Source organism: Nycticebus coucang, chromosome 6, assembly GCF_027406575.1.
Source record: "Nycticebus coucang isolate mNycCou1 chromosome 6, mNycCou1.pri, whole genome shotgun sequence".
Classification (NCBI taxonomy): Eukaryota; Metazoa; Chordata; class Mammalia; order Primates; family Lorisidae; genus Nycticebus; species Nycticebus coucang.
The window spans coordinates 57,540,598-57,554,804 of record NC_069785.1 but is presented as its reverse complement, the minus strand read 5'-3'; the positions used below and the strand labels follow the sequence as shown (position 1 = coordinate 57,554,804).

Genomic DNA, 14,207 nt, shown 5'->3' with positions numbered 1-14,207 from the left:
TTGCAGCTTGGCCGGGGCCGGGTTTGAACCCGTCACCCTTGGTATATGGGGCCGGTGCGCTACCCACCGAGCCATAGGTGCCGCCCTCTTTACATCTTTGTCCATCAGCACCACTAATGCTTTAGTTTAGGCTATAATCATGTCTCATCGAGAATGCTGAGAGGCATCTTTTATTTCTAGTCTTATGATACATGTTCCATACAGAATGAAAGGGATTTTCTAAAAAAACCAGTTATAGACTCTGAGGTGGCTCCATATTGACATAATTAATGTCCTAAATTATTATTATTATTTTTTTGAGATAGAGTCATACTGGGAAGAATACAGTGGGCTCAACTCCTGGGCTGAAGGCATCCTCCTGCGTCACCCTCCCAACTAGCTGGGACTACAGGTATGTACTACTGTGCTTGGCTAATTTTTTTTTTTTTTTTTACCAAAGACCATTCTTTATTACGGTATTAGTTCATGGTAACTGAATAAAAACATTATTCAAGGGGAACTAACAATTTCCATTTTAAAGAACTAGCTCCCGGGTGGCGCCTGTGGCTCAGTGAATAGGGTGCCGGCCCCATATGCCGAGGGTGGTGGGTTCAAACCCAGCCCTGGCCAAACTGCAACAACAAAAAAATAGCCGGGTGTTGTGGCAGGCGCCTGTAGTCCCAGCTGCTGGGGAGGCTGAGGCAAGAGAATCACATAAGCCCAAGAGCTGGAGGTTGCTGTGAGCTGTGTGACGCCACCGCACTCTACCGAGGGCAGTAAAGTGAGACTCTGTCTCTACAAAAAAAAAAAAAAAAAGAACTAGCTCCCAACATAACAACCAATTTGTATAAGCTCCTGTTGGATAGGCTGGCAAGGGACAATGCTAGAAAATTTAATGAATGATACCAAATGTGCCAGTTATAGAAAACCGTTGCCCAGTATATCTCTTAGCTTTGTTGAGAATGTCCTGATACACAAGGCATACTTCTACACCAAATGTTCAACAGTTAGGTTTTCAGAATCCAAGTTGATAGCAGCTCTTGGTCCTTCACAAACTGACATCCATCCTCTGGGGATGCAGCCACTTCCGCTTTGCCTGAGCTGCTATGGCTGCCAGCTCTCAATCTATGCACTGCAGCACTCAGTTTTCAAAACTTCATGAAGGCCAATGCTCCTGGCTCCAGTACTCAGCATCCGAACATGCTGGTAATCCTTCACTTATTTGCAACCTCATAATTACGCTGTCTTCAACATTCTGCAGGGAGTATGGCATCTGAAACGGAATAAGGCCAAAAACTGAGGACAGATTCCAGCAGTAATGTTCCATTTAACTGTGGAGGTTTCAGCAACCGGTTCTCTAGCTTGCTCATTTCCCACGAAGGGCCGGGTAACCGGGTCCCGGCCTTCGCAGATCGTGGCCCTTGGCCTCTCAAGTACAGTGAAAGGGCAATTTTTCTATTTTTTGTGGAGACATGGTCTCAACCTTGTTCAGGCTGGTCTCAAACTCTTTAAGTCATGCCATTCTCCTGTTTCGGCCTCCCAGAATGCTAGGATTACAGCATTGAGCCACTGCACCCAGTCCAGAATCCCTAACTTCTTTTCTTTTCTTTTTTTTTTTTTGAGAAAGAGCCTCAAGCTGTTGGTCTAGGTAGAGTGCTGTGCCATCACAGCTCACAGCAACCTCCCAACTCCTGAGCTTCAGCAATTCTCTTGCCTCAAGCCTCCTAAGCAGCTGGGACTACTGGCGCCCACCACAGCACCCAGCTATTTTTTGGTTGTAGTTGTCATTGTTGTTTTGCAGGCCCAATCTAGATTCGAACCCGCCAGCTCTGATGTATGTGGCTGACACCTTAGTCGCTTGAGCTACAGGGGCCGAGCCATAGAATCCCTATTTCTAGCTACTTGGGAGGCTGAGGCAAAAGAATTGTCTAAGCCCAGGAGTTGGAGGTTGCTGTGAGCTGCGTGACGCCACGGCACTCTATCAAGGGTGATAGAGTGAGACTCTGTTTCTACCAAAAAAAAAGAATCCCTGTTTCTTAGTAAATAATACCAGGCCATTCTTGTGTTTTGAAATTCACACCCAAACCTTCTTTCACCACCCTTTCTCACTCTTCCCACTGCTGTCACTACTTTTCATGAAATTCTTAGAAGGTAAGTTTTCTGTCTGTTGTGCATTCTACTTTATCTTTTGAAATTCCAGTTCCACTTTAGCTAGATGCTTTGAATTGCTCTGTGAAGACTCAGTTCACTTTTCATGAGCTGAAGAAAATAATTAAAATAATTTTCATCAGTTTCATTTTGTTTCTTTAAAAAGTGAATGAGTTCAATTTGTTGACTCCCTAGGTGGCAGTCTTTTTAGTATTTAGCTTATCTGTGAGTATTTTATTCCACTCAACTAAATCTCAAGTGTGTTTAAACAGAAAAAGGGGGTGAGCCGAGTGGCTAAGGCCTGTAATCCTAGCACTCTGGGAGGCCATGGTGAGCAGATTGCTTGAGTTAGTTCATGAGTTTGAGACCAGCCTGAGCAAAAAGCAAGACCCACCATCTCTACTAAAAATAGAAAAACTGAGGCAAGAGGATTGCTTGAGCCCAAGAGTTAAAAAAAGGTTGCTGTGAGCTATGATGGCATGGCACTCTACACAGTGTGACAGCTTGAGACTTTCTCAAAAAAAAAAAAAAAGGCAGAAAAGGGATTGAAAACTACTGTGCTTGTTTATTCTTCACAATTTGTTTTCAGTACCCAGAGGTCATTCCTAACCACCCTATTAAAATTCTAATATTTGTATTCCTGCAAATTCTTGCACTATACCCTAACTTTTATTTTTCTCCATAGCACTTGGCACCACCTGGCTTACTCTGTCTTCTAGAAAGTAAGCTTTCTTCAGGGGAAGTTTTTTTTGAGACAGAGCCTGAAGCTGTTGCCCTGGGTAGAGTGCTGTGGCATCACAGCTCACAGCAACCTCCAACTCCTGGGCTCAAGCAATTTTCCTGCCTCTGCCTCCCAAGTAGCTGGGACTACAGGTGCCTGCCACAATGCCTGGCTAAGCCGTCATTATTGTTTGGTGGGCCTGGGCTGGATTCTAACCCACCAACTCAGGTATATGTGGCTGGTGCCTTAGCTGTTTGAGCCACAGGCGCTGAGCCAATTCAGGGGAAGTTTTTGTTTTTGTTTTCTTTCAGTGCTATATCACCAGCACTTCAAAGAGTTCATGGCACATAGTAGATAATAAATATTTGTTGAATGAACAAATGTTATGTTTGTGTTCCAGTTCAAAATAGGCTCATTTAAAATATTTCAACAAGGTTACATTGGACAGTAAGTAGAGTTTATTGTAAAGGACATTTTAAAGTTTTTAATAGTTGGGGTCTTACAGTGCTCTTCCCTTTTTCAAGTGAAGTCTGTTTTAAAGCAGGCATTTTCATATCCTTTGGAGGGGAAAGATTCAAAACCTTTGAAAAGCATTATAGAAATACGTTCTTGAAAGTTACGCATACTGACCCTCAAATTTTTGATCACATTGACAATACAGCACCACTGTTGGGGTTTTGCCTGCAGCCCATTGGTCGCCTTACTTCGGAATTATAGACGTGTAGGAGAATAGTGCCCCCTTCTTCTTTGTCGTGTCTCGTTCTAGAAGATACAGTGAAAGAAACCTTAACCATTTCATAGTAAAATGTAGCTACTCAGGAATGAGAGGGGGACACCATCATATCAGGTAACTTTCATTCCAACTGTACTTATGAGGTAAAATTAATATCATTGTGTTATTCGTACAGGTTTTGAAAGCTGCCGCCAAAGTATTTTAAAGTGACAGCCTTATCCCATAACTCTTTTGAACTTAGTTTCCAGCAACCTACTTCATGTTTCCACTTGAATGTGGTAAATGCTATCTCAGATTTAAAGGTTCCCAAACCAGTTTACTGTTTCTCTTCTCGTAACCTGCTCCTTTCAAAGTCTTCTTGTCTCAGTGGCCCTTTCGTTCTTGTGTTTGCTGAGGCCAGCAAGCATTCCTCATATTCTGTATTGAAAACATTGGAGGGCCAGATGCGGTGGCTCCCGCCTGTCATCCTAGCACTTGGGCGGTCGAGGAGGGTGGATTGCCTGAGCTTACGGGTTCAAGACCAGTCTGAGCCAGAGCGAAACCTTGTCTCTAAAAAAAGCTGGGTGTTGGTTGGGCACCTATAGCTCAGTGGCTAGGGCACCACCCACATACACCGGACCTGGTGGGTTCAAACCCAGCCTAGGCCTGCCAAACAGCAATGACAACTACAACCAAAAAATAGCTGGGCATTGTGGTGGGCACCTACATTCCCAGCTACTTGGGAGGCTGAGGCAAGAGAATCATTTAAGCCCGAGAGTTTGAGGTTGTTGTGAGCTGTGATGCCATGGCACTCTACTAAGGGCAACATAGACTCTTGTCTCAAAAACAAAAACAAAAATAAACAAAAAATAGCCAGGCGTTGTGGCAGGTGCCTGTAGTCCCAGCTACTTGGGAGGCTGAGGCAAGACGGTCACTTGAGCCCAGGAGTTTGAGGTTGTGAGTTGTGACACCATGGCACTCTACCAAGGGCGACAGAGTGAGGCTCTGACGTCAGAAAGTCCTTTTGGCTATACTTTCAAAACCTGCAAAATATGTAATTTATGCATTTCTTGCTGTCTTCACTGCTGCCATCTTGGTCCACACCACCATCATCTTTCACCTGGATTATTGTAGCCTTCCAAATGGGCTTCTTGTTTTTGTCTTTGCTCCCTTATAATACTGTCTCAAGGCAGCGAGAATAATTTTTTTTTTTTCCCCAAGAGACAGAGTCTGTGTCACCCAGGCTGGAGTGCAGTGGTGTGACAACAGTTCACTGCAACCTTGAACTCCTAGGCTCAGGCAGTCCTGCCTCATCTTCCCAAGTTGATGGGACTACAGGCATGTTCCACCATATCTAGCTAATGAAAAAATTTTTTGTTTTAGACATTGGGGGGGAGGGGGTCTTACTATGTTGCTTAGGCTGAGGCTGGTCTTGAGATTCTGGCTTCAGGTGACCACCTGGCTTCACTGACCCTTCTGCTTCAGCTTCCCACATTTATATATGATATGTAAATATGTTGTGTGTGTGTGTATATATATTATATATATGTATATATATATATTTTTTTTTTCCTTTTTGAAACAGACTCTAGCGTGCCATTGAGTCAGCCTTGCTCCCAGCAACCGCAAACTCCTAGGTTTAAGTGATTCTCCTGCCTCAGCCACCTCAGTAGCTGGGACTACAGGCACCTGCCACAATGCCTGGCTAATCCATTTTTAGTAGAGCCAGGGTCTCGAGTTTGCTCAGGCTGGTTAAGTCTAGGAATTTTGACTTGAATTTTTGGTTGCTCTTGCTAATGCCATATTATTTTGTGATGCCAGAAACAGAAGGAGCAGCAGGAAGATTTCAGTATTTCAGAGGTTGTGTTTGAAGTGCCTGAGTAGTTATGTGAAGGGACGTCAAAAGCAACTCGTAATATATGGCTGGAGATTTGGTTAAAGAAACTATACTGAGGACGGAAGCCTGAGGACTGCGCATGGTGGCTCATGCCTGTGATCCTACCTCTGGGAGGCTGAGGTAGATGGATTGCCTACACTCAAGAGTTTGAGACCAGCCTGAGCAAGAGTGAAATCCTATCTCTACTAAAAATAAAAAAATTAGCCAAGCATTGTGGTGGATGCCTGTAGTACCAGCTACTTGGGAGGCTTAAACAAGAGATCGCTTGAGCTCAAGAGTTTAAGGTTGTTGTGAGCTCTGATGCCATGGCACTGTACCCAGGGCAACCAAGTGAGACTCTGTCTCAAAAAAAGTGAAGCCTGGCTTGGCGACTGGCTCAAGCGGTTAAGGCGACAGCCACATATACCTAACCTGGCAGGTTCAAATCCAGCCCGGGGCCACCAAACAACAATGACAGCTGCAACCAAAAAATAGCTGGGCATTGTGGTGGGCACCTGTAGCCCAGCTACTTGGGAGGCAGAGGCAGGAGAAGCTGGACGTTGCTGTGAGCTGCGATGCCACAGCACTCTACCCAGGACGACAGCTTGAGGCTCTGTTTCAAAAAAAAAAAAATGTGTAGCCTCAGTCTATAAAAGGGTTCTAGTTTATTGATTTCACAGAGTATTCTCAGTTTTATAACTGTATAGTTATTCTTATGCCTTTGCAACTGTCCCATAAACTGTACTTGTTTCTGAGTTATTCTTAGTAAAGCCCTTAAAATGAGAAAGGTTTTACATTTACTTAGGGTCAAAATAATGGGAGAGGAATCTTACGGCTTTCCCCAGAATTTTGAGTTGTGTCAGTAACAATTTAGACTTATGTCAGTAACTGCACAACCACCCAGAAATGTTTACCTTTCTTAATTAGTGCCTGATGTGTATCAAGCACTGTTTTACGTGTTGGGAATATGTAATAGGCTTGGTAAACAAGCATATAGCATTGCATTCTATTTTAACTTCTAGATTAGGGACAATGATAGACTCTTTTGGGGATGGAGTCAGGGAATGGGTCATAAAGGAAGTGATGCCATCAGGTGAGGTGAGCACAGGAATTTGGTTTCAGGTAAGGGGATGGGTAACTGATGGGACTATGCAAAGCCCTAGAGTTAAGGGAACCCAAAGTTTTTTGGAGGGAATTGGAAAGTCCGGGGGAAGAGGATGTAAATTGAGAGAGGATGTTTGAGATGTTAGAAAAGAATAGATACTCGGCCTCGGTGCCTGTGGCTCAAGTGGCTAAGGTGCCAGCCACATACACTTAAGCTGGTAGGTTCAAATCCAGCCCGGGCCACCAAACAACAATGACGGCTGCAACCAAAAAATAGCCAGACATTGTGGTGAGCGCCTGTAGTCCCAGCTACTTGGGAGGTAGAAGCAGGAGAATCGCTTGAGCCCAGGATTTAGAGGTTGCTGTGAGCTGTGATGCCACAACACTCTACCCAAGGTGACAGCTTGAGGCTCTATCTCAAAAAGAATAGATATTCAAGGCTTTGAGGCATTAACATGAAGACAATGTGAAAATCCTAACTCTTTAAAAGGAATAACAATGAGGTTATCTGTTATTTTAGGAAGATCCCTGAGTATAGTGGGTATAGTGGAGGGAGGTTCAAACTCCAAGGGAGCTTTCATAGGCATTGTATCTACGATGGGGTTTCGAAAGTTACTTTTTCCCCAACTTTTTTGGGGATATCTGAATTAATAGGGTTCTTTAGTAGGCCTGTGAATTTTACTCATTCAGACTGTCATGGTGGTTTTGTGGCTAGGGAGGAATAATTTTTTTTCTCATTTGGGCTAAATGCCAAGCTTGTCCTTCCCCAAGTAAGTAAACAAAGAATTAAACTGGGGCCAGATTAAAGGGGGCTCATTGATTTGAGAATTTCAAGTATAGTAAGTTGTCCCAACTGAGCAGTATATTTTAATTTTCTTTTGAAATGTTGTCTTTAAGGGTTTATTTCATCCTTTGAGCTATCAGAAGATCCCTTTTATTAGAAAACAAAAGTAGAGACTACCTGTTTAGAAGAACTGGTTAGGGTGGCACCTGTGGCTCAGTGAGTAGGGCATTGGCCCCATATACTGAGGGTGGCGGGTTCAAACCTGGCCCGGCCAAACTGCAACAAAAAATAGCCTGGCATTGTGATGGGGGCCTGTAGTCCCACCTACTTGGGAGGCTGAGGTAAGAGAATTGCCTAAGCCTAGGAGCTGGAGGTTGCTGTGAACTGTAATGACACAGCACTCTACTGAGGGCGGCAAAGAAGAACTGTTTAAACAGAAGTTATGTAGAGAACGGGAGACAACATATTAAATATCCCTGATTAGTAACCTGGAAGTCACTAAGAAAATAAAGCACAGGTAACTCTTAATGGTGAGATGGGGCAGCAGTGAGAATTTGCGCTCTATAGTAGAGGAGGTTAGAAGATGGGGTTGGACAAAGGGAGGGAGAGACGCTTTCACCTGGTGAAGAAGAATGCTTTTTAGACTTTGGCCAATTTTCTTTATCACACTTTTCTTTACCTACTTGTTTCATTTGAGGAATGCTGTTTATGCTTATCTAGTCACTTAAACCAGAAAATTAGGAGCTATCCTACACATTTTTTCCTTCTACAATTGATTGATTGATCCTTAAAAAGCATCTTTCATGTTTTCTCATATCCCTCCTAAGGATATGCTGCTTCCTTCCCCTCCTCCTTCACCCCTTTGTGCTCATCAATACTGGTTAAATTTAGGTGCTCCTGTCTTTGATGGGATATTACATCATTTTCTTGCACCCCACAGATCTAGGCCCATTAGGTGCTTCCTCATCTTTTTTTTTTGAGACAGAGCCTCAAGCTGTCACCCTGGGTAGGGTGCTGTGATATCACAGCTCACAGCAACCTCCAACTCCTGGGCTCAAGTGATTCTCCTGCCTCTGCCTTCCAAGTAGCTGGGACTATAGGCACCCACCACAATGCCTGGCTATTTTTTGGTTGCAGCCATCATTGTTGTTTGGCGGGCCCGGGCTGGATTTAAACCCGCCAGCTCAGGTGTATGTAGCTGGCGCCTTAGCCACTTGAGCCACAGGCGCTGAGCCGGTTCTTCCTCATCTTAATATATGCTCTTCTAAAAAATTCAAATCTGTAATGTTTTTTCCTTAATTGGAAAGTCTTTCCAGAGACACCAGATCTTTTTGATTTCTTTTTTTTTTTTTTTTTGATGACTAAACAAATTTTCATCTTCTCTTCTTTTTTTAGAGACAGAGTCTCACTTTGTCGCCCTTGGTAGAGTGCTGTGGCTTCACAGCTCACAGCAACCTCCAGGTCTTGGGCTTAGGTGATTCTCTTGCCACAGCCTCCCAAGTAGCTGGGACTACAAGCGCTGGCCACAATGCCTGGCTTTTTTTTTTTTTTTTTTTAATTAAATCATAGCTATGTACATTAATGCAGTCATGGGGTATAATGTGCTGGGTTTATATACAATTTGAAATATTTTCATCAAACAGGTTAACATAGCTTTCATGGCATTTTCTTAGTTATTGTTAAGACATTTATATTCTATACCTAGTGAATTTCACATGTACCCTTGTAAGATGCACCATAGGTGTGGTCCCACCAATTACTCTCCCTCTACCCATCTGCCCCCTCCCTTCCCCTCCCTTTCCCCTTTCTGCTGCTTCTTGGGGTATAATTGGGTTATAGCTTTTATAAGAAAGCTATAAATTGGTTTCATAGTAGGGCTGAGTACATTGGATACTTTTTCTTCCATTCTTGAGATACTTTGTTAAGAAGAATATGTTCCAGCTCCATCCATGTAAACATGTAAGAGGTAAAGTTTTAAGGCTGCATTATATTCTATGGTGTACATAGACCACAATTTATTGATTCATTCATGGGTGGCCCTGCTATTTTTTTGTTGCAGTTTGGCCAGGGCCAGGTTTGGGGCCAGCGCCCTACTCACTGAGCCAAAGGCACCGCCCTTCTCTTTTCTTTTTTAGCATCAGGGTCTTGTGCTGTGTTGCCCAGGAGGCCAGAGTATGGTGGCTATTTATACATGTGATCATTGGGCCACTATGTCCTGGAACTCCTGGTCTTAAGGGATCCTCCTGCCTTAGCCTCCCAAGTAACTGGGATTACAGGCACTACCACCATACTTGGCTCCAGAAATCTTCATTTTTATTTTTTGGAGACAGTTGCACTATATTGCCCTCCCCAGAATGCCATGATGTCACAGCTAACAGTAACCTGAAACTCTTAGGCTTAAGTGATTGTCTTGCCTCAGCCTCCCAAGTAGCTAGGATTACAAGTGCCTGCCACAATGCCCAGCTATTTTTTTGTTGCAGTTGTCATTGTTGTTTAGCAGGCCCGGGCCAGGCTTGAACCCTCCAGTGTATGTGGCTGGCACCCTACTCACTGAGCTACAGGTGCCAAGCCCATTTTTTTTTTTTTTTTGAGATAGAGTCTCACTATGTTGCCCTCAGTAGAATGCTGTGGAGTCACAGCTCACAGCAACCTCAAACTCTTGGGTATAAGCAATTCTCATCCCTCAGCCTCCCAATTACCTGGGACTACAGGTGCCCGCCACAACATCCGACTGTGTTTGCTCTTGTAGTTATCATTGTTGTTTGGCAGGCCTGGGCTGGATTTGAACCTGCCAGCTCCAGTGTATATGGCTGGCGCCGAGCTGCTGAGCTATACAGGTACTGAGCCAGAAATTCTCATTTTTATGAAATACTACACAATTTTTAGATGTTGGCAATTTTTAATTTAGTTTAAAAAGCTAATTTGCAGCCTCATTTATAAAGATACGTTTTATCATTCACCTTTTTCTGTGCAAGTTTAATTGCTTAGTCTTTGTGTAGTCCCACGTGTCAGTGCATAATTTTGAAATTATTATAAAACAATTCTCAGACAAATGTGAACTGTGATGCATTCCATTGAGGGTGATAGGTGAGACTCTGTCCCCCCAAAATTTATAGTTAACAAATTTAACTCTGGGTCCTAGTCAATTGAAATTGGAAATCAGACAATTAAGATGGCTTCAGCTGAACTTACTACAAAATGTTCTAGCATGGCATTAAAAGTCTAACGATGTTTTTTTTTTTTGAAATGGAGTCTTATTTTGTCACCCTTGGTAGAGTGCTGTGGTGTCATGATTCAATAGTGACTTCAAATATTTGGGCTGAAGTGATCCTCTTGCCTCAACTTCCCGAATAGTTGGGACTACAGGCACCTGCCACAATGCCTGGCTGTTTTTAGAGACAAGGGTCTTGCTCTTACTCAGGCTGGTCTGGAACTCATGAGCTCATGCGATTAACTTCAGCCTCCCAGAGTGCTAGGCTTCCAGGCGTGAACTGCTGTGCCTGGCTCATATGATCATCTTTATGTCTTATTTCAGGTTCAGAATAATTTATCTAAAAACATGTTAATTTTAATTTTTATTTTTTTAGAGACAGAGTCTCACTTTGTTGCCTTTGGTAGAGTGCTGTGACATCACAGCTCACAGCAATCTCCAGCTTTTGGGTTTAGGCAATTCTCTTTTTTTTTTGCAGTTTTTGGCCGGGGCTGGGTTTGGGAACTCACCATCTCTGGTATATTGGGCCGGCGCCCTTCTCTTTTGAGCCACAGTCACCGCCCATTAGGCGATTCTCTTGCCTCAGCCTCCCGAGTAGCTGGGACTATAGGCCCCCGTCACAACGCCAGACTATTCTTTTTTGTTGCAGTTTGGCTGGGACTGGGTTTGAACCCGCCACCCTTGGTATATAGGGATTGCGCCCTACTCACTGAGCTACAGGTGCTGCCCAAAAAACATGTTAATTTTTATGCTGTTAGTGACCAACTTCTTTGTAACTTCCCCTTTTTTTTTTTTTTTTTTTGAGATAGAGTCTCACTATATGGCCCTGGGTAGGTGCCATGACATCACAACTCATAGCAACCTCAATCTCTTGGGCTTAAGCGATTCTTTTGCCTCAGCCTCCCAAGTAGCTGAGACTAGAGGTGCTTGTCACAGGTGGGCCTTTTTTTCGTTGTAGTTTTCGTTGTTGTTTGGCAGGCCCAGGCTGGATTTGAACCCGCCAGCTCCAGTGTATGTGGCTGGTGCCTTAGCTGCTGAGCTACTGGCGTTGAGCCGTAACATCCCTTTTTGAAATACTACCTTATAAAAATTTTCATTAACAGATGATTCAGGCTGTATTTTTGCTCTGTTGAATACTAGTTTCATATTGTCTGCAGAAGAGTTCTGTTAAAATACCAACCCATTGGTGGCACCTGTGGCTCAGTGGGTAGGGCGCTGGCCCCGAACCTGCCACCCAGCCAAACTGCAACAAAAAATAGCCTGGCGTTTTGGTGGGCGCCTCTGGTCCCAGCTACTCGGGAGGCTGAGGCAAGAAAATTGCCTAAGCCCAGGAGTTTGAGGTTGCTGTGTGCTGTGTGATGCCACAGCACTCTACTGAGGGTGATTAAGTGAGACTCTGTCTCTACAAAAAAATAAAATAAAAAAATAATACCAACCCATAGGGCGGCACCTGTGGCTCAAAGGAGTAGGGCGCTGACCCCGTATACCGGAGGTGGTGGGTTCAAACCCAGCCCTGGCCAAAAACTTAAAAAAAAAAAATACCAACTCATAACCTTGGATATCTAATGTATTCACAGTATATATGTATAATAATAGGACAGATAATCTTTAGATGTGTAGAACATTTTGGTAAGCATCCCATTTGCTTTGATGAGCTGGGTTTGAAGTTTAAAGGCATTTTAGCTAGAAAAGAAAGGACAAATGAGGTAGAATGAAAAATGTATGCTAAATTATGGCCTGAGTCTGAATTATTATTGTTAATGACCACACAAGTTTCTAACCCACTTCTGGTCTACCCCACCTCAAATTTAGTCCAACTGCAATATTGCTGATAGAGTTATTTTCATAAAAACTGATCATGTTTTTCTGCTTGAAAAATGTAGGTTGATTTATGTTGCCGACATACAGCCTTAATTTTGCTTGACATGGGAGCTCTTCCGTTCCCTCCTACTTCTAGATGTCTTTCGGCACACATCTTACTATTCACTGAAAATACAGGCTTTTACTGTTGTTCATTATTCCCCATTCACTATTTTCCCAAACCTCAACTTTCTCATAATGGCTGGATTGAGTTCTCCTTTCCTATCTTCTCTGTCTGGCCAAGTCCTGAACATTATTTTAGATCCAACTTTCTTTTTCATTCTAACAGTGTGACAGTCCAGACTATTCTAGTCCAGAAGGATCTCCTTGTCTTAGGAGTTTGGTTGTATTTGTTCATACAGGTATGCAGTCACACTATGTCCTATGTGGCAAATCTGTGAATGGGTTGTCTCAGTTTCACCTGGAGGGAAGTAAGCTACTTTTCATACTTTGTGTCAGATTTGATGCTTCCTACAGAATCTTTAAAAATGTGTCCTACAAGTCAACCTGTTCTTGTATTTGTAGACCTGAAAAATGTCTGAAAATTCCAGTGATAGTGATTCATCTTGTGGTTGGACTGTCATCAATCATGAGGTATGGTATTTAATACTTTTTATAAGTACATTGTACATTGTAAGATTACAATGTTAGCAATGATGTAAACTGCGTTCTTTTTTATTGTTTTTGTTTTTTGAGACAGTCTCACTTTGTCACTCTCGGTAAGAGTGTTGTGGTGTCACAGCTCACAGCAACCTCCAACTCTTGGGCTTAGGTGATTCTCTTGCCTCAGCTTCCTGAGTAGCTGGGACTACAGGCGCCTGCCACAACACCCGGCTATTATTTTGTTGCAGTTTGGCTGGGGCCAGGTTTGAACTGCCACCCTCGGTATATGGGGCCTGTGTCCTACTCACTGAGCCACAGGTGCCGCCCAGATTATCTTGCCTCTGCCTTCTAAGTAGCTGGGACTACAGGTGCCCACCACAATGCCTGGCTTTTTTTTTTTTGGTTGTAGTTGTTGTTTTGGCAGGCCCTGGCTGGATTTGAACCCACCAGCTCTGGTGTATGTGGCTGGTGCCTTATCCACTTGAGCTACAGGCGCTGAGCTGTAAACTGAGTTCTTTGAAGGCGAGCATTTTTCTACGTTTAAGCAAATGTTTCTATTTAGACATTTTCATACCCACATTAAACTTCACTGCAGAATATTCTTCATAGGCTAGCATCTTCTACATTATTGTACATAGCTTTCTCTTGCTTTGAGACATTAGGCAAATATTTATTGAGAGTTTATTGCTATTACTATGCTTTCCCTTCATCTTTTATTTATTAAAAAATTTTTTTTTTGAGGTGGGGGAGACAGAGTCTCATTTTGTCCTGCTTAGCAGAGTATGTGGCATCATAGATCATAGCAATCTCAGACTCTTGGGCTCAAGCGATTCTCTTGCCTCAGCCTCTCAAGTAGCTAGGACTACAGACGCCTGCCACAACTCCTGGCTATTTTTGGAGACGGGATCTTTCTTGCTCAGGTTGATCTCGAACTCCTGAGCTCAGGCAATCTGCCTGCTCCTTCATCTTTTTTTTTTTTTTTTTTTTTAAAGAGATGAGTCATTATTTTGTCTGGACTGGATTGAGGTGATTATTGGTGGTCATAACCTCCCTACAGCCTTAAGCTTTGGGCTCAGGTGCTCCTCCCACCTCAGTCTTCTCAGTATCTGGGACCTACTATGGGTGCCTGCCATCATACCATAGTCTCCAGTAATTTTGAACAACCTGCTGTGGCATAGATTGGTTTTATCCTCATCATATAGTTGAGAA

General features: G+C 43.3%; 1 protein-coding gene across 3 annotated transcripts in view; it reads left to right on the top strand.

Annotated features, from left to right (window-relative positions):
* CCPG1 (cell cycle progression 1) overlaps positions 1–14,207 on the top strand; it is a 57,668-nt gene that overhangs the window by 13,756 nt on the left and 29,705 nt on the right. For 2 of the 3 annotated variants that reach the window (XM_053593347.1, XM_053593346.1), the window contains exon 2: positions 12,921–12,989. In XM_053593347.1, coding sequence (XP_053449322.1) covers positions 12,930–12,989 — 60 coding nt within the window. In that variant the 5' untranslated portion in view covers positions 12,921–12,929. Of the gene's footprint in view, positions 1–305; positions 392–12,920; positions 12,990–14,207 lie in introns of all 3 variants that reach the window. The other variant, XM_053593345.1, reaches the window with a different exon arrangement.